At 43.1% G+C, this 21,053-nt stretch overlaps 1 protein-coding gene across 1 annotated transcript in view; it reads left to right on the forward strand.

The window, feature by feature from the left end:
• The window catches only part of LOC119386663 (coiled-coil domain-containing protein AGAP005037), a 481,393-nt gene that overhangs the window by 440,715 nt on the left and 19,625 nt on the right, over nucleotides 1-21,053 (forward strand). The window contains exons 20-27 of the mRNA XM_037653953.2: nucleotides 1,288-1,442; nucleotides 4,197-4,312; nucleotides 4,716-4,846; nucleotides 7,274-7,349; nucleotides 8,415-8,498; nucleotides 11,739-11,844; nucleotides 15,364-15,413; nucleotides 18,452-18,491. Coding sequence (XP_037509881.2) covers nucleotides 1,288-1,442; nucleotides 4,197-4,312; nucleotides 4,716-4,846; nucleotides 7,274-7,349; nucleotides 8,415-8,498; nucleotides 11,739-11,844; nucleotides 15,364-15,413; nucleotides 18,452-18,491 — 758 coding nt within the window. The remainder of the gene's footprint in view (nucleotides 1-1,287; nucleotides 1,443-4,196; nucleotides 4,313-4,715; nucleotides 4,847-7,273; nucleotides 7,350-8,414; nucleotides 8,499-11,738; nucleotides 11,845-15,363; nucleotides 15,414-18,451; nucleotides 18,492-21,053) is intronic.

Raw genomic sequence — 21,053 nt, forward strand, 5'->3', positions numbered from 1 at the left:
CCAAGGGGGTGGAGAGAATGGTCTTCCTTCGTGTGACTTCCTCAGCCGGCACCCCGATTTTCGGCGTGCCTAATGGTTCATCTCTCGTCCTCTCAAGGACGCAGAAACCTACTCAGTGTGTTCGCCCACTTTTGTTTCCTATCACGCCAGAGGTTCGAAAGGAAACGTTCGGGGTCATCGAATGAGATGTGATCGTGTTTGCCTGTGCGTGCCGACAGCATGGCGGTTAACTTGGCCAATACGGGAATGTTTATTGCAATATATAGGGGTGAATTGACGGCTGATCTTTTCGCAGTGTTTAGATGCATTAATATCATGATAAATGCTCTGCATTTAGGGCGAAACGGTGGCTATATTCTGGGTGCGGTCAGGTGGTCGAGCCTACATGGGGCAACATTACAAAGCCATGTCATCTGACCAATAGAGGTTGCTGAATATGTTGTAGGTGTTGGAATATGAACTTTGCAACGTTTAACGCTAGAGCATTCCCTAGTGAGGCGAGTCCAGCAGTGTGATTAGAGGAACTAGCTGGTGTTAAATGAAATGCAATAGGGCTCGGTGAGGTTAGGAGGAGAGATGAGTCTTGTGCACTGCTAAAGAGCGGGCAGTTACGACGTTATTGCGGCTTATTAGACAGAACTGGGGGTGGGGTTCGTTATTCATATGAACATAGCTAGCAACATAGAGGAATACTAGGCATTAATGAGAGGGTGGCGTGCATCGTAATGAAACCTAATAAGAGGTACGAATGGAGGTGGTGCAGGCCTACGCGCCCACACCCAACCATTACGAGCGGTTAGTCGAAAGCTTCTGTAAAGACATGGAATCAGCAATGAATAAAGTAAAAATACAGTACTGATGGGCGACTTCAATGCCAAGGTAGGCAAGAAGCAGGCTGGAGACCAGGCAGTGAGGAAATATGCATCGGGTCTAGAAATAGCAGAGGGGAATTAAAAGTAAAGTTTCCTAGTGCACCAAAGTGAAGTTGGAAAGCGGCCGGTAATGGGAGATGTGAGAACACTGCCATTCTGATAATGTGAAGTTACAAACCAGTGTTTCTACTCACTTGTGTGTGTGTCTTACAGTGGTGTGTGAGGCGGGTTATGAAGACTGCGCTTACTACTTACTATTATTTATGGTGCCACTTGTTGCACTGCAACACGCGCCTAGCTAGGAGTCTGACTCTCATAAATGTAACTAAGCCACATACTTTCCATAACATGCATTACTTACCCTTTCCTGGTGTCATTTCTCTTCCAATTATTTACCGTTGATTGTACTGTGCAGAAATTCATTTCTCCGTGGAAGCGTGCTCCCAGCTGCAGCTCCTGAGAAAGCAGACCAAGGACCTGCGGTTAGAAGTACGCAACCTGCGGCGGATGACACAGACTCAAGCTGTCACTGCCAGGGAAATGATTCGGGAGACATGCCTCAAAATCAAGGTGAATAATCGGTGTATTTTCACACATCGTTCTTTTGCTTCTTGAGCACGATTTTTTTCAGAAGCCTCTCACTATTATCAAGTTCCCCGTCAGTTTAAGGCACCATCCGCAGTACCTAATATTTTTTTTATGCTTCGTTGCCAGACTTCTGGAAATGAAGCCTTCTATACTCAGTACTTGCATGTGTCAGGAGCAGTGCTGTTTATATTCTCACTTGTACGTGGGCACTAGCAGCTGGTTATCCAGAATGTATGATGACGCATGTATAAAAGGAAAACAGACTCGAGTGACACTTTTAAGGTGGAAACCTTAGATGTCTATGTTTGAAAGTCCCGTTGTGATGTTCAGAAGAACGGGGCGCGCATTCTGAGAAATGGTGACGGACCGCATTCAGAAAGTTGATGGAAAGTGCAACGGCGTTGCAGTAGGAATGTAGAGGGAAAGGGCAACAGCGGCGCTAGGGAGCACTAGGGAAATATCAGCGGCGGGGCCCGTAGAACTTCCTGCAAATGGCGGCACCATGCTCGCAGCGCGATCGCGTGCCGTTTACACGTCGTCGCATAGGCTCAGAGCTTCATTCCACATCACTATGGGTCCAACTAGGCTTTCGCCTTTACATTCTCAGGAAATTCTAAGCATGCCAGGTAATAGTATTTATCGACCGATGACCATAACATCATTTGTTATAGGAGTGTTAATTAACCTTTTGGGTAAAGCCCATTGAATTAAGATCCATATTCTTAACTGACACCCTGAGCAGTATTACTAGTTCCTCAGTGTCACAACAATGCAGTGACAATGTCAATTCATCACCTCATAATGTCACCACAAACTGTTGTATCAGCTACAAGGCTCAATTTGAATGAGTAGTTTGATCCAAACATAAGACAGATCACGTACTGTATAGGCCTTTTTAATCCTAAACGAATTTATATTTTACTGCTAGCTCCTACTAGAACTTCCCATCTTAAAAGGGTAGCTGCTCTTTAATTTTTCAGCTGTGAGCATGTAGCGATGTGTACCCATTTCAATGTTCCACTAAATAAATTGCTGTGAAACACAGCACCTGTGACATTCGTCTTTTAGCTACGTGAAACTTCTCTAAATGTTTGTCATTGCTTGCAGCAACTCATGAAGCATTTGTATCACAGGTAATTGTTATGAAAGCGGATTTCTATCAAGCTATTGTCACCATCATAAAGAAAGCAATACAGTTCCAATAAAGAAGGGTGTAAAGCAGGAAGATACGTTCTCTTAAATGCTGTTCACCACGCGCTTACAAGAGGCTTTCAGAAGACTGGATTAGGAACAGTTAGGGATAAGAGTTAATGGGCAGTGCCTCAGTAACCTGCGATCGCTGATGACATTGCCTTGCTGAGTAACTGAATTCGCTGATGACATTCCTTTGCTGAGTAACTCAGGGAACGAATCGCGAGTCATGATTACTGAATTGGACCTGGAAAGCAGAAAGGTAGGTATGAAAATTAATATGCAGGAAACTAAAACATTGTTCAACATTCTAGGAGAAGAGCGAGGCTTTGCGATAGGTAGCGAAGCACCATAAGTGGTAAAGGAATACGTCTGCTTAGAGCAGGTAAGGGTCGCAGGTTTGAACAATGTGACTGAATTAATTAGAAGAACAAGAGTGGGATAGAGCGCATGTGGCCGGCTTCTTGGCAGGAGCGCATTTGACCAGTATGGCTCAAGAGAAAGGTATATAACAGCTGTATCTTGCTGAAACTTATCTACGAGGCGAAAACTTGGAGGCATATGAAAAGAGCCCAACTCAAATTGAACACGACGCAGCGAGTCATGGAATAAGAAATGATAGGTCTAACCTGAAGGAACAAGAACAGAGCAGAGTGGCTCAGGCACTAAAAGTGTGTTAAGGACTTCTTAGTTGAAATCAACAAGAAGGAATTGGCATGGGCAGGGCATGTAGCGAGAAGGAAAGGTAGCCACTGTTCGCCAAGAGTAACAGACTGGATTATAAGAAAACGCAAGAGCACAAGGGGAGGCAGAAAGCTATATGGGCAGGTGAGATTAAGAAGTTTGCGGAGCTAACGTAGCCTCAGCAAGCAGACGACCTTTTTAACTTGATAAACATGGGAGAGGCCTCTGCCCGGCAGTGGGCGTAGTCAGGCTGATGATAAATATCACCATCACTGCAACGCGGAGGTCAGACATCACAAACGCCTTCGCGGTGGTAAACAGTATTTCCGAGGAGGCACAAGTGGGCACCGAGGACCTATAGGACGCAGCAATGACATGAACTGTAGGTCATTGGCACATAGTTTTCAGTCTTCCTGGCCCAATCCAAGCCGAATTATTCCAGAGGGTACAATATTCCGGAAAAAAATTTTGAGTGTGGGAGGTGGAGGGACTCGAGCCCTCCAGCCGAAGGGGATTGCGCCTATTATCAACGTTGAATTTGTGAACGCTGCACTGCTGTAAGGTAGATGCTATATCATAAAAAGGGGCACAATGGTAAGCACATTTTGGAAAGAATAACTTATAAGCTGCTGCTTGTGCCAGACATGTTGTCCCTGCAAGAATATATGCCGCAATTATCAGTCGAAACTTCCCCACCTGCCCCACCTGCCTTACATTTTCAACATAATCAACATTCACGCTGGTTAGTTGTAACGAAAATTTAAAAGCACTAATTGAAAAGCTGCAAGGAGAGCTAGCTACCATTAATGAATGAACATCGATAATTGCACTATGCATATCTTCCTTTGTTTTTCAATTCAGGTGATGCTGGCTGCTGTTCAAGTGGGTGAAGACCAGGTTTGTGCAGAACGACTTCGGGTTTCCAGGGAAGAAGACCTCTACAGACAAGATGTCACACGGCTGGAGAAAGACCTGTCGTAAGAAGCCGCGTTTTAATTTGCCCATTCAGGAATACCGCATGCAAAAGTATCGTATCCATTACATGAACTACAACGTCATTTAAATATAAAAATAATTAATATTTTCTATTCTGCACATCTGAAATTGAAATTCTATTGCACTAAGCAGGGGAAACCTAGGAATGAGTGATGTTTGAAACTGTAACCCCTTTGTCCTTTTTTGTAAGCATTCCATTACATGATGTATGATTTTAACTTAAGCACGTATTGTGTTGACATGAATCTTTGTATTTCATATTACACCAGCTTTCTCAAGTGACGCTATTTGTAACAATTGTTTTCTTGATGCGATCCAAAGACAGGCATGCTGTAGATAACGTATTGAAGGTTCTCCGGTCACAGGGCACTTTTTTCGTTGCAGTGACTTGGAGAGTCAAGTAGAGGAGCTCAGGGGCAACGTGATCAATCGAAGATGCCGAGTAAACATGAGCAACGTGGAAAGCATGGCTCTAGTTCTCAGCAGGGCCAGCAAAACAGTAGCAGACCTGAAAGGCAAGTGATTGAGTGTCCACTCTTCTAATCCAGTTTTGAATCTAAACTGGATTTAAATCTAGTTTTTAATCTAATCCAGTTTTAAATCCAGTTTAAATCTAGAAGAGTGTCCACTCTTCTAATCCAGTGGATGGAATATCATAAAACACAATTCACTTAAGTCTTAGGCTGCATGAAGGGTGCACGTCATCTTTTTTAAAGCATGGTACTCATTGTGGATGATGTCACTTGTTAGAAATAGTTAAAACTGAAAATTATAAAAAGACTGGCAGAGAAGTGCTACCACCGGGTAGCTATCGATAAAATAGGCACAAGAGCGCTTCTAGGCGCGTGCTTGGCAGCACTAAGTTTCCAGTCGTTTGAAAGGAGACGTAGCGTATGGAAAATGTGTAGTACGGGATCACCGGACCTAACAATTAGGTCACATCTTTACGTCAGCGGTCGCGAAATGGGTGGGCGTCTGCCTCCAACGTGGGACGTGCTGGTTTCAATTACAAGTGCCAACCGGAAACCCAATGGTTTTTTCTAATCAATTGAGGAGTAGCCCGACCTGGTGCTCGCTGGCATATGCGCACTCATGTTGAAAGGTAGCCGCATAATGATCAGCAAAGGTTTCTGGATGCACCTTATTCCAACATAGCCTTGGTGGAACCGCCGAGCATTAGCTGCCGCTATGGATGGCAGAAAATTGCCGGTGTCGGGTGTCATCGGCAAAATAAGTACAAGCGCCCTTGCAGATAGGTGCTCGGCACGACATCATTTCACGTCGCTTGGGAAGACACCAGCAAAGTGGTATATTGTGGGCATGCAATGCCAGAAAATGTTGACATTACACTGCACCCTTCTGCTTCCTCATGCATTTTGTAAATCCAACGAAGTATTTTCGCAAAACTAGTCACACATTTAGAGAAAACCTCGACAAAGAAGAAAACTCGCAGAAGGAGCTGAAGTAACAGATGGCCTCACTTAAAATTTTGGAATTATAAGAAATGTGCTAACCTTTATGCATTTTATTCCTGTCTGTGCCAGTTTGTGCTGAAGAGCATAGGTGAATGCAAGCGAGCATCGCTTAAAGCCATTTTTCTTGTCATTCAGGTGCAGTTGTACATTCAGGTGCAGGGGCATTCAGGTGCAAACAGCTGAACACATAATGGAGGGGTTTCAATTTTGTGAAAATTATGTTGAATAGTTTTACTGCACAAAACAGAATGAATCTATTGTTTTAAAGCAGAACTACAAATGAAACTCGATTTAACGAAGCCATGATTATTCCCAAATTGTTTCGTTAAATCTTAAGGTTCGTAAGGTCGATAAAGATAAGTTTTTCGGTCCTTCGAGGTCTAAAATTGTAACATAGCAACACCCAAAAGGTACCACGTCATTGTATTTGCCGTTAAGCCACACCTGCAAGGGCGGCCTGAATTGCTTGTGCGAAATACCGAAAAAAAGTCATACTTTGATGTTGTAGAGAGGACAGTGAGTTTCTTCGTATTGAAGAAGGCCTTCTCTTACGTTCGTTTGGCCAGCAGTGGACGTGCTCAATTCTCATAGCCCACAACCGCTTTCAATGCGTCCTCGGCTCCCTTGTATGTAAGATCTCCAATATGTAAGAGTCCTGTATACTGCCAAGTCCGTTGTTCCGTGCATGGGCGCGGCGTACAGCCTCGTCAAAATAATGCTGCCGCCATGACTAGGATTCCTAGATGTTTCAACGCGATAGCGTTAGAGCACACACTCGAAGAAATACCCGTATCTATCAAAATTAGAGAGAAACCACCACTGTTTACTGATTTTCTGAATTCATGACAAACTTCGTTAATCGGGTTTTTTGTTGAAGTTACGTGCACTAATTCGGGTTCATCATTTTTGGACATTGTGAGTACCTGCCGAGGAGTGGTAACTTGTTCGTCACATCAGAAACTTGGGTAAATAGGATGTTGTTGGCTGGAGTCTTAACTGTTTGATTTCACCGATACTCAGGTAACCTCCGGGTATCACCACAATCTGCTGGACTGAAGGAGTTTCATAAAGTTATTTAGTAGTCTTCTTCACTTCGTAAGATAAATAGAAAACAAAATTATTCACATTCTTATTTAGAAAAAACTGGTGCTTACCACTCAGCTGTTGCTCTATTATGTATGAAAAGTGACCTCTTTTGTACTTCATGAGACATCAGAAGTAGCAAGTACTGCTACATTTATTAAATAAGCTTATTTCACTGAAACTATTTATGTGATTTGTATGTGGACTCATGCTTATGTAAATGATGTTGCTTTGACAGGATGAGCCTATTGCATCGAATTTACAGTTTGATTGGATCACACTGAACCTATATAGATTTCAAGCATGATTTGAGTACTGGTATAGAATTGCCATATTTATTTAGATGCTCTTTTATTGCTCACCTGCATCCTTTTCCTTTTGCAGCGCGGTTTCCAAATCTACAAGAAAGCTTGAAATCAGTCATGGGAGCAGAAATGGAAGTTGTTGTTCGAGAAGAAAAGTAAGTGTCCATATAAATCACTTCTGTTTGTTTTTTGCATCATATATCAAAAAGTGTTGGTTTATGAAATAAAATAATAACAGCGAAACAAAACTGCTTTGAGAAGGCAAGGCGCTTATTTCTGAGGAACATAATTTACCATTGGCCATTATTGATTCCACATCCCATGTAATAGATTTTTTCCATTTGGAATAGGCCATTCTGCTGCTTGAACAGGACACCATTTATCTGTCCTATGCTTTATGCGACTTGTACCCCTCTCTTTTTGGGCGCATAGTGCAATTATCTCGTGTAATACACTGTAAGTTGGAAGTCATTGGATATGGCGTTCGTTATGCAGTAGAGATCAAAAGAGGCTGATGATGACAATGGTAATAATGTGGATAACAGCTATTGATTACTTTGCCAGCAGTCAATAAAAAGTATCTTTTGCCCAGCTGGCAGTTCACCTTGATATATGCTCACGAAGGCATTTTGCTTGAAAGCTTTTTCCTAAATAATCATTGAATAGCTCATAAATTCTCAAGAACATATAAGCAATAGGTCACATCCTGCTCTCAGTTCTCTTTAGTTCAGTATAATGTACTTTGCCGAACATTTTATGTTCCTTCCTGAGTATTTCCGCATTTATCTTGACACCCTTAGCAGCAAAGCAGTAGTGGTTGCAGATGTGTCTTAGGCCAACAACTAGATGAACAAGGAAGTCTTTGTGCAGGGTGTTTTATATAAGAGCCTATTATATAAGAGCTCAAAATGACCAACTAGCAACAAAACCTTTTCTGCCAACATGGCTTGTGTACCTAATTCAATATACTTCAGGGTGCCTGAGGTCTTGTATAGCTGAAATTAACCTGTGCACTGTTTGTGGCTGATCTGTAAAAGCTCACAAGATGAAATGGTTCATTAGGTGACCACAATAGCATGACTACAATGTCCTAGCGCAGTGTTTCATATGAAGTGGATGGGTGGAATTTGGGAATGACACGGCTTATAATTTTCGTGCTATATTGATAATGCCCAAAATGTTTGTTCAGTCGCACTGATGCTTCTTTCTTTTCATTGCAGGTTTCTCAAGGAAGAGCCGGAAAGACTAGAAAATGCACTTAGGAGGTGCAAGAAGCTTACCGGAACACTAGTCACATTAAAAAGGTTTGCACAGTGTTCATCCTTTTCACACAGGGATACACGTGTGCTGAATTTGTTTGTCGAAGTGTTGTTTGAGCAGTAAAACCTTCAATAGAGCATGAAAGTTAGTTAAGCATTTAGGGCATTATACATGGTAAATATCTCTTTTGAATAAATATAAGAATTACCAGTTTCCTGCACTTCGTGCAATTTGTGAAGTATTTAAGCAGTAAAGCCTTCAACTGAACATGAAAAATAATTAAATCTTATGGCGTTACATGCCGAATATTTATTTTGAAGAATATAAGAGCTGCCAATTTCGTTGAATTCTAGTGAAGGCTGCCATGAATGTTTCATATGAATTCACAGAGCAGTCATGCTTTCAGGAACAACTCATTGATTTTTGCTGTTGATGACTGAAATATAACAAACACGCTATCAATGAATATTTCGAAGTAGCCGGCCGTTTAGTGAGTAATTTCAGATGGCCTAGCAGTACATTGTTGTGATAAGAAAGTCAGTTTTATGTCCAAAAAGATTCAGGAATTTGGATCATGTAATAAATTTGAGAAAACTTGAGGAGTAGCTTATTATGCAAACCTAAACTGCACTTGGGACGAGACGCTAGAGTAGAAGCAGACAGGACAGTGCCTGGTGTCTCGTCCCAAGCGCAGTTTGGGTGTACATAATATATCTCATCAACACACAATCCCAACACACCCCGACACACAATCCCCAACACACAATCCTCGAGTTCAGGAGTATCGGTGTTATTGCCAGGACCACCCAATCTACAGTGCAGATTATGGGGAAAGAAGTTGAAATGCTGTTAGGTCCCATTGACGGCATCCTTCAAGTGACCTTGAACAAGTGACCTTTTATGTTACACTCCGTGCACCCAGAAAAGATCGTCCGAGCATTGCTGCCAAATCAAACACACATGGCATTTTATTGGGTAGTGATAACAACGGTTCACATGACTGTAACTGTATACATTGGACACGTATACATAAACCAAGATAAAGTTATCGCCTGCCCAGTTGCACTATACGCCGCCATAGCAGGCTACCAGAAACTCGTCAAAAACAAACAGACAAAACTTACACACCTACAAACACATCACTTGACAACTGCTGCTTCATATATACTCGAGCATGTGGCGGAGAGAAGTGGTGCCGCCTGAGGTTGACTTATATGTGGCTTGAAATTAACTCACAGTTTTTACATGTGCCAACCAAGGTGCTTTTAAAAAGGTAGCATGGGAAACTCAATATTTCCTTTTCGGACGAGAAAAAAACGTGTGTGCCACCTTTTCAGGAAGGCTTCTTCACCGTGGATTGCTATCTGTTCTGGCAGGTATCGAACCATGGTCACTCACATTTTCTGTTGTAAGACGATTTGTTGTGGTTGATGGGGGCTTCGGTTAAACAGCACCGATGCCAGAAAGCACGAGCTGTGCAAAGAGGCCCCTCCTGCACCGCCCACTGGGAGAAACACGAACCCCAGATTCACGCCACATTACGTGCCACACGCCTTTGGCCGCCACACATTCAAACATCGTGTGCTAAATTGCTTCTCTATTGCCACAGTTAGGACAGCGATCGTTGAGAACTTCCCATTGCGACAATCTCTGGTGAGCAGGCAGTGCGTCCCACTGTCGTAGCCTGTCGAATTCTCTCACCTCTTCCGGTGTGCGCTTCTTGTGCCATTTCTTCCACTTATTAGGCCTCCGTCGTTGTTTCTGCTCGTGGGTAATGGTACGACCGACTACAATTTTGCTAATTCGTGCAGGTGAAAGCTTTGCGATGTCCTCTTCTGTGGCGTCGCCGTCGACTTATCGCTTGAGCTTTATAAGGCGCTTACTGCTTTATAAGAAGCATGCGGACGTTCTGCTCCTCGTACCGAGTATCGTTCTGGTGTGAGTGCAGTTCGCACAGATGCACAATAGCACACTAATTGGAATAACGAGAACACTCGGGCAACCAGTCGAAAGTTTAAAAAGTCGCAGTCTCTGGCCCCCAACCCTTTGTCGATTACCGCATTACACATGCTTGTTACTGCCTAAACAAGATAGAAGAAATGCGGGAAGCTTGCACTGAGTTGCGCAAAGCTTGGCACAGCAAAGCTAGTTGATCGCCAGCTCGTTGCGCTGCAGCATGGTAATCACAATGCCGGTGGGAAGTGGTTCCAGCGCGCTTGGCCGAAGACGGGCGGATCCGGAATATGCGCAAAGCTTGCCACTCTGAATGCGTTGGAATTCACTGTCCCTGAGCCACGGTATAAGAAACTGTGGCGGTTACTAGGGCGACGGCTAGGCTGCGGCTGCTCCTCGGCGCGGCAGCGACTTGGCTATATTTAGCAATGGCGCAGCAGGGGTGTTTTGTTAACGGACGTCTTACTGCCAGCTTTAACAGCTTCGCTGTTAAAAATATTGCTTCCGAGTTCTTCACAATATAACTTAAACTGTAACTTCATGTACGCGGTAGTTTTATTTGTCATTTCTAATAGCGAAGTTCCAAAGGCAGATACAGGGCCCCATGCACTTTGTCTGCGCCGTTTTAAACGCCAGCGATTGGCCAGTTTCATGGCACGGGTTACCGCCTCTTTCGAAAGAGGGTGCCGCACTGCTTGCGGTGCACCACCTTGCGTCGCATCATGGCCGCATATGTTACACAAAGCCCTGTATTTACATAAGAATGGAAGCTTGAGCGAGTTGGTATGCGTTCATTTTTGTTAAAACAGCGCTCACTAGACGACGACGAAGTACACTGACAGAAAACAATGGTGCCCATATGGACTAGTGCCGGGTATGGTGTGATGAGATGGAGTGGGGTATGCCATTGGGAACATGCACTACACCCTTTGATTGTGTCCTGTATCATCTCGAAAAAATCTGCTTTTCCACTGTCCATTTTTTATTAACATTATCCTCGATTACGGCACAGCCAGTCACTTTTGAAAGAAAGGAATTGCTATGAGGCGTCCACACTTAGCTTTGTGAATGCACATTTAGCAAAACTGTCAGAAGATTGCGCGTCTGTGTAGAGTAATCATGATTACTGCCACACTGGCATGCATGTTGTGCATTACCAGCAAAGCTGTTGATAAATAGAAAAAAAAAACATGGACCGCTCTCTTTAGTGGCAAAATGCTGTTAATAATGAATTTGATTCCCTAAGGTTTCACTGTGCCTGCGTGAGCCTTAAACATTGTGTAGGAAGAAAAGAGCGCCTATCCACAAAGAGAATGCTTTCCTGTGCACAGGTTGGCATCAGTTCAAGAGCAGAGGCACACTGGAGCTCACACGCTCCCCGAGAAAGCAGCATCAGCGGACGGGCCATATTCCGACGGCGAGGCACACACTGCTCGGGTGAGCAACGACTACAGTGCAGCATCCACAAATGTGCTGTACGCTCATTCTGGTTGCACAAAACTTTCTGAAGTTAGCATTAAATATTTTATCGTGGCACCTTGAGTAAACAGACGATGGTTTAATATTTCTCATTCAGCTGTAGTTGAACTGTACATATTCTGATTATCCATCATCCATCATATATCCATCATGTCTATGTAGATGTACTGTAAGACATCATTCCCATCTTCTTCAAGGAACTGTGTTTAGCTACACTAGGTAGGCTACTGATATGAGTACTGCGAGGTTCCTCGCACAATATTCGGTTCCGCAGTGTAGTGCCACCCTATTTTCGGCGAGAATCACTTATGGATCTGCCAACTCAAAACTCACTTCAATGGCATATTTGTGCCATGTTTTTGTGACTTCCGTTTTGCTGTCACAAAGGCTTTTTTGTTTGGTGCTAGCGGAACAGTGTTATGAGGTCATGCTTGACATGCTCATCTTGGAAAGCTTTTCATGTCACTCGCAGTTCTATGTTACTTTGCTTTCATAGTTAAACAGAAGTTTCCAGACAGTTGTTTGAAGTATACTGGAATACCATGAGCTGCTATGCTTATTTGCACGTCTAGGTTGCTGAGATATGCAGAATGAATTCTGCATAGCAATACGGACTTTGTAAGAAAAGCCACCCAGGAAATATATTTCTGAAGGGCTGTTGAAGTCTGACGATATATTTTTTAACTAGGGCATGTATCTCTGTTAAAACCCTTTCATATGGCTTTTTATAGTTTTCACTTATGTAGACATTACCGTCCAGTTTTTTCGACAGAGCAGACCTTTCGATAAATTTGTATATTAGTATTACGATGAGCTTGTCTTCGGTTAATGTGGAGCATAAGGAGTGCATATATATCTGCTAATTAGGGCAGTGTTGGCGAAAAACAGCTCAGGTTTACGTCCTACCTTCATAATGACTCTGAGCATGAAAATTGATGATAATTATTGTTTTTCAGAAGTACAATATTTGTTCCCATTATTGTCACAAGCTTTACTGTGCAAGAAATTTAATGTAACATTTTTTTAGAAATTGCCCTTAAGTTTAAGCAGTCTCAAAACGCCTCAGAATTGGGGAGGTCTACTATTCTTGACAGAATATTGAAGAACTTCCGTGTCACTGATTCATGAATGTTTCCAAAGAACGTTTATCGAGAATCGTACCTTGAGTAAGTCATCGTCTTTTCTTAAATGGCTAGTCAAATTTAGTGCTTAACAAACCAAGAAAATGAGCATGCAGCATGGCTGGCACCTTGAAAGAGAGAATTTCTGATTTGTTAATATAGATGCTGTGATAGAGAAGCAATGAAAGAAATGCGGTGCATGTATTGATGTACTGATTAGGGTAATTACGAAGGTCTTAAAGGTTACCTAGTGTGTCCAGTAGTAAGTCATTACAAGCCTACCTCCTGCCTTAACGAAATCATTTTAGGCATGGCCTGTTTCTGCGTGCTTTGTGCCATATTTGTCAAGAGCTATAATATCAGCTTTGGTTGTATAGATTATGGAGTTTCTCAACCATACAGAAACACTTTAGTAATCTATCCTCTCTGTAGTCTGGAATAATATTGCAGCCCAGACAGTTATAGCAGCTCTTGAAAGAGCATATGACCTGATGAACGTGCACTTTACCAACAAATATTGGATATCGTTTGGCTTAAGAGATCTTACACGAATAGCAAAGTTAAAATTTTTCGCTGTGTAAATAATGAAAAGTGTAGCTGTAAAATACATTTCATAGTCATGTCGCACCGTAGCACTGATTTCTAAAGTATCACACAAACAGATTTCATTGAATTCTGACCACACGCACTGGTTTTCTTGAAGGAATCTGCGCCTTCATAGAGGTAGAGTTTTAGACCTGAAGATATTTTTAGTACTCCTATATCATCTCTTACTCGTTTTTCTTGCACAGTGAAAACTCATGCACATTTATTGGCTTATAAGCAAATGTTATCTGAGCGTGCATTTTTCGGAGTTCCAGGCATATTTTTGTGCACGTCCTCATGAACAATCTCTCCAAATGTATTTATGACAACGAATTGTTTAGGAAATGTAATGTCAATTACTACACTGGGCATTATTTCACAATGCAGAGTGCTTTGCCTAATTCAGTGATCCCTGTTGTGGAAGAGAATGCTAGTCGGAGAGTATACTGAATAGATAGCATCAACCTGTTCTTGTTAATTTTTAGGCCGAAGGCGGTTGCAGAGATGTGCAGTACGCGAAATCAAATGAAGCGTGCGCATTTGGTGACATCTGTGGTCAATATCACTTCCTAAAGAGGAGGACCTTTACAATGCAGTCATGTTGAAGGTTCCATTTAGGTGGGCAGAAATATTAAGAGGATAGCGAGCTCAAACTAAGAACAGCTTTATATGTATAACTGAGAACTTTGTATAATCGGTCAGGTGAATCAGCAGCAACTTTCTAAGCACGAATTACTAGGAGATGAGAGGACTTTCCATAGCTCCTTGTAGTCCTTTTTAAACTATGCGATAGCTGAAATCTCAGCTCATATTTATGTACGGCTTAGTAACACCTCCCATAGCTTCTCCACACATGATGACCCTCTAAATAGGCAGAACACGTGCATTTTCTATCGATACGCCTTTAACAGTGTTTTGTCAACCATGTCAAGGCTTTTAATATCATGAGAAAATTTAGTCTTTCAACATAATGCTACCACTCCTGCTTCTATCAAATAAAAACTTGCTTACAAGAGCTGTTAGGAAGCATTGAAAACAAAGCCATGCGTACACGAAGCTGCTGAGTACACCTGCCTGCAGTGAAAAATTTGATAGTACTTCCTGATTAGATAAGTAGATGTTAAAATTGTCTCACCCTGACCATAGAATGCAGGAAAATAACAGCTACGTTGAAACATTTGCAACCGCTACAATTGGTGTCACAAAGATAGAAAAAGTATCAGAGGAAACCCAGCTAGCTTAGCAGTCAGCAAGAACTAGCTTTAACATTTTCCATTAGAGGACTTATAATTCCTTGGCGAGAAAGTGACATTCTGACACTGAATGTTCAAGGGAGGATGCCTTTTTTCCAACTTATGTAGAAGTTTTAACCAAGGAGTTAGCAGGTTGTATAACCCTTTTACCAAAAAGTGCAAGCTAGCCGGTGTCATGGTGACTGACCATGCTTTGCTCATCCCACTTTAAACAACAAGCACTCACGGAATATGGGCCATATCCTTACAAGCCACTAGCCCTGTCTCATTGGCACTTGCCATCTGTCATAACTGACTGAGCTTGAGAGGTAAAAATGATGCCCCCTACACCGAGCGTGAAACATGACTGCACTCAGGTCCCATGGCAGCAGCACCCTATGACTGTGCAGCTTTGTGCGCGCAATTTTTGGCGCCCCCGCCCAGTTTTTCGGGGCCCCGCCCACTGCAACAGGCTCTCAGATGGGGGCCAACTGTGGACCCTGTTGACACCTGTCGTCCTTCTCTCCTCCCCCCGTTAGTCAAGCAGGCAGGCTTGGAAGTGGAGTTCTAATTTCCGGGAGAAAATAGAGTAACTATGGTTCTCTTGTCTGCCTCTTGCTTATACTCATTCCTCGTCTTGTGCTGCTATACAGGCTGCATGTAGCGCCCCATCTCCTGGCAAGTCCCCGCTCCTGCCCCCCATTTATTTGCGGTTTTCTTTAGTTCTGGGATGCGGTTTGTTCGTTTTTTCTGTCTTTCGCGGTGCCTGGAGTACGACGCCACCGAGCCATTTGGCGCTTTGCAGTGGAGACAGCCCCTGTCAGCCCTGCCGCCATTCGTCTTTCTGTGCCATTGAACTGAATATGATACCGAAATATCATTACGCGGCACTTTGTACGTAGTGAAATTACGTCATGAGGTTAATGTCACGTGTGAAGGATATCAGGTTCGACAAGCGCTATCATGCTTATGGAACTTATTCCAGGGGCATAAGAATTCAGTGTCAGTACTGAGGGCACGTATGCTGCTGAAAAGGGACCTTACTCTCCCCATATGATGACCCTTTCTAGCCTGCTCTGCCTCCACAATTGTTTCAATAGATGTAACGAATAAAAGTGATAGTTTAGTCTGTATAACGTTTGAAAACATTTGTACTATTTTGCTAGCAGAATTTTCAGGTTAGCCCGACTCACACATTAACGAACATCCAGTTTATGCTATAGCTACATGTACTAAAATTATTTGCGCGGTAGTTTTCTTCTAGGAGCCTTGTTACTTAGTTGCAGGAAACTTGATTTACGAGAAATGTTCATTCATTCTCATAAGAAATCCAATTTTTGAACAAAATATTGTATACTGTGCAAACGACATCTCTTAAAAAACATAGCACATGTTTGCGCACAAGGAGACAATATTCTCCCTTTCGATTATATCAGTGCAAGAGTCCGGTTCAACAGTATTCACACAAATTTGTCAATGCTCGCCCAGGTGGCCTGACAAACACAAATGGCTACACTTGAAGCCATACATTTTCTGTAAGCTATCTCAAAATTTTCGGATATGACCTTTGCATAATGAAAAAGTAAATGAGCCGACTTCCGTTAATTAAAACTATGTTGAACTCACTTTTTACGTCCAATTTATCCATGACCAAGCTTATGATAATTGCAATTACATGCGTATGTACGAAAGATTACGCTATATTGGGCCTAAAATGGCACTCGCCAAATTATTTGAGCTTGACTGCTCAACATGCACTCGCCTGATCCAGCTGGTAAGACCTATGGTTTCATCGTTGTGAAGGCGCAGAAGGGAAGCTAACGTGCGTAGAACATATCGGCCTCCTGCTAAAACAGCAATTTCAGGCCTGTCTTTTTCAGATATAGAACCATAAATGGTAAGTAACGGTCAATGACTACTGGTATTGAAATTGGCTGGGTGTTAGCGTTATAGCCGGAAACAAAAGGGAAAGTGCGTTCGTGGTGTTAGTGACAACCTAGCATCAGTCGTCGCAATCTTCGTTGCCATGACAAGATGGTGAGATAACAATTTTTCACATAGGATTGCCGAGTAGTTCATATATATTCTGGCAGTACACAACAAAGGCGATGGAAAAACAGCCTATTTGACAGTTCCTATAGCAGATGGCTTTGAGAAATGTGCAAGACGAAAGACAATTGACCAGAAAGACAGGCTGTAAGGCATGATTCTTATATGGCGATTGGCAGCTGTAGATGCCTGAGGTTGACGACAATGGCACTGTATCAATGTATTTCACTGGTTTCAAAGCAATCTCTATAGGCTTCTTGTTTTCATTGCGAGATTATGACATATTGTGCACTTCTTTTTGTTCGATGCTTCATCTGTTTCGATATACATTATTTCGTGTGAAACTATAAATACTCTGTTCACAATTACGATAACGGATATATAACAAAAGTGAAGCTCTGAACTATTTATATTCTCTTGTACAGTTAGTTTGAGCTGCTGGTAGTTCGATATATTCTGTTGGTTTGTGCCAAGCTCGAATTAACGGAAGTCGACGACAGAACATTGAAAACAGCAACAAAACAAAACCGAAATAGGATTAAGACAATATTTCCGGATAATGTAACAGAAAGAACAAAGCTAGCACATAACATTCATGATAATGAGGAAATAAGCTTGTATATAAAACGAGTCTGCTAAAGCGAGTCTGCTAAAGCTTGTATATAAAGAACACAGATGCTAACGGAAGGAAATATAGAGTTCAGAAAAAGCAGACAGGTGATCAGGAGAGAAGGCCGCACGTTGCCGGTTCAGAATATGGGGACGGCGGTGGAAGAGGCCTTTGTTCTGCAGCAGACCTCATCTCGTTGGCCATGTTGATTGGATCTAGTAGTCGACGAATGGCGTCAAACTGGAAAGGGGCACTGTCATGCACTGCCCACCACATGTTCTGCATATACCAAAAGTAACGGAAAGCAGCATTCGGCCCTCGGATGTTCGCATGCTCGTTTTACCCGAACTGAAGCGGTTTTTGGCATGAGCGTGAGTTTTCTTGGCATGGTCTCGTTTTTGGAAAAGTATTTTCAGAGTGGCAGCTCACGAGCGCGCTGCTCATTGCTCTGACCCTGATTTCCCGAAATTAATAGTGTTAATCTGCTTTGGGAGTATTCCTTGAGCGGCGAGCGGTGGCTTCTGTTTGCATATTGCTTTGGTTCGTGCTTTTCTGTTTAGTTTTTGTCTCGTGTCGACGTTGCATTGGGCTCTTTTCAGAATTATAGTTTTGCGCCCATTTTTTGCACTGATAAGGTTTTTACAAGTGTTTATATGACAATTTTTTGGGATGTCAAACAACACTTAAAGCATAGTTTTTTGGAGGAGTGTAAATGAAATTATAAATGTTAAAAGGGCGAATCTTTCGACATTGAAAAGTAACTCTGACTTTTTGATCGAGCGTGACTTTTTGATCGTTTCTGTAGTTCTGTGTTTATTTGTGCTTTAATGTTTGTTTTTAGATTTACACCATTTTTTTTCCGGCTTACATCCGTGCTTCTTTGTGGTGAATTGTGGGTTGAGTGGGTTCAAGGTCCTTGAGTTTCTTACGTTCTTTTGTTTTGCTCTCCCCTGAAACCGATACTGCAGCCTGTGGAGAGGGTACTCCACACTGGGATGGTCGGATAAGGTTGGTGTCAAAAAGAATGCGAAGCCCGATTTTGAGCCCGAGCCTATTCCTCGGTAGCTGAAGCTCATGGATAGGTGTCTTCCTTGCTGAAAATTTTGTGCTTATTTTTGCTTGACAAATTTCTAACGGTGCTGCCTAACAATGGTGCTGTTGCGTGAATGTTAAAACAATCGCAAGCTGCAAGAGGGTCAGTAACATGTGATGTCGACCTCAAATTCAAATTTTTTTGCATCGTGTTGATAACATTATCGGTGCTGGCTTTTATGGTTTTATGGGTTGCCTCGCGAAAATAACATTTGATTAGATGCGGTCTTGGTGACGTGGCGAGGCCACGCACTCGAGTGTGGTACCATAGCTAGGGATGTTCGTGGGAGAGGGGCACCCTCTCGACTGGGCAGTGGGTCAGGATGGGGCGTTGGCTCGCATCGTCTTATACAAGGGTGGGGGGGAAGCACGTGGACGATGTGCTACAATTTGGCTGCATCCATGCTGGAAAGAGCCAATGTGCCCAGAACGTCTGAAAATTTGAATGATGGTTGAAACATTTTGCGGTCAAATTTTCTTCGTTATGCTGGGATTGAATGTATCAAATGGGAATATTGAAAGAGACCTCGGCCGCCTTATTCATTCTCTCACCGCTTGAAACTGAAGGTTCCTGCAGCTGGATGTGATGTTTTTTATTAATGGGTTTCGAGAATTTGCGTCATCTCCACTTTCGGCATCCTCGCGAAGAAAATAGACCGTGGATGGGCTGCAAAAGGTTACATGATGGTGATTTGCAAAATTTCGCTTTGTCGAAATACAGTGGCATCACGTCGTTTAGCATTCAACAAGTGGAAAGGTATAGGGAAGCATAGTATGTGCTTCTTCATTATACACGCGCTGACGGGACACATTTAATAATGTGTGAATCGGGACACCTGATAAGTATATTGGTATGTACAGTAGCGCACAATATGACTTCCAGCACAGGAGTGCGTGGCCTCATAAGTTGAAAGACTGCGCATGGCTTCTACTATAGCTCTTATTTCCATAACTAAATGCAGTTCTCTCACTTGCGGATGATCCCAAATAAAAAAATGTCATTTAGTTGTGAAAATGAGAACAAGTTGAAGCCATATGCAACCTTTCAGCTTATGAGGCCACGCGCTCCCGTGTTGCAAGTCATATTGAGCGCGACTATACAGGCAAGCCTTCTCAGCAATGTCATTTATACGTGCGAGTGCGATATGAACTATTATAAGGAGTGAAAGGCATGTAGATGTTTTTTTTTCCGACTGCTGAAATTTTAGGTCAATCTCGCGTTACCAAAAATTTTTAATTGTTACCAATCCATATTGCTACCGCCGAATTGATATTCATGCTGTAAATTCACCAGTCATAACGTACCCGTGTGGAAACTGGAAGAATGGAAAAATGGCGGCGTAAATTGTAATGGTGATTTGCACAAGTTCATCCGTCGCAGGTCTGTATGCTCCTTGGTGGAGTACTTTTTCTTTTTATGCTGCTTGGGGTTGCGTCATTGCTGTATGGCTGGCTGTTTTAGTTCTCGGCTGTCACGGATGCTATCCCAGAGTGGCCACGGGAAGCTCCATCGTTTTGTTCAATTCGCCATTTTGTCAACTGTGATTGGGGGCAGGGCGGCTGTTGCCTTGGTTATCGACTAAACGCGCGAACTTAGCTGAAATTGAATGTCGAAGAAAGTGGTTATAAATCTCGTACAGCTCAAGAGTTCTTTGCGGGGCTAGCAGTGCCGCTGCGCAGGCGCTGCTGACATTACATACGTGACCGTGGAGCAGTTGAGTGCATTTTCTTTCTTCTCCATATGGAACGACGTGGCTGCGTCGATGCTTTTTAGTGACGTGCTTTTTTTTTTAGTGAATTATCATTCATCATATTATTTCAATGCTTTAGTACATCACCACATCACCTTAATTTAGACTCATGGTTTAGCAATACTCCACGTCGCCATGAATGCTCTTTTGGATTGAAGCGATAGACTAGCTGCGCATACTTACATTGCCTTCTGCTTCAAACAACACGGGACTCGGTCCATGCTCTTAAGTACTGCGTAATGCGTCGTGAAAAGCTGATATGTGCGAGCAATCTGTGAACAGGCATGTTCGTTTCCCCATATAAAAATTGGCCGCGTATCTGCGTGCGTCGCGGCCAATGTCGTCTAAAGACGATAGAAGAGGCGCTGCGTGAGATATGGACGCCATCTGGCAATACGTCGGGAAACATGAGTGCTGTGTTGCGGGCTGGTAGTCCCGGCGCAGCAGCAGGCGAAGACCGGCGGTGACCATCGCGACCGGCGGGGACGCCAGCCAGCCCGAACACGCGGTTTGGCGGGAAGCGCCGAAGCAGAAGGAACGTCCGCACTCAACGAGTGCTCTCCACGCACTCTTTTATTTACACGTCGCCTGATTAAAACAGGAATGCCAGAGCGGCACCCCATGGCATTCATACAGTGCAATACGGAACCGAAACCGAAACACAACAATGAGTTCGTGCAGAGGGCACGGAGGAAGACAAGTTTCAGCGCAGTCGCATTTTCAGCGC

Source organism: Rhipicephalus sanguineus, chromosome 3 (assembly GCF_013339695.2).
Source record: "Rhipicephalus sanguineus isolate Rsan-2018 chromosome 3, BIME_Rsan_1.4, whole genome shotgun sequence".
Taxonomy (NCBI): Eukaryota; Metazoa; Arthropoda; class Arachnida; order Ixodida; family Ixodidae; genus Rhipicephalus; species Rhipicephalus sanguineus.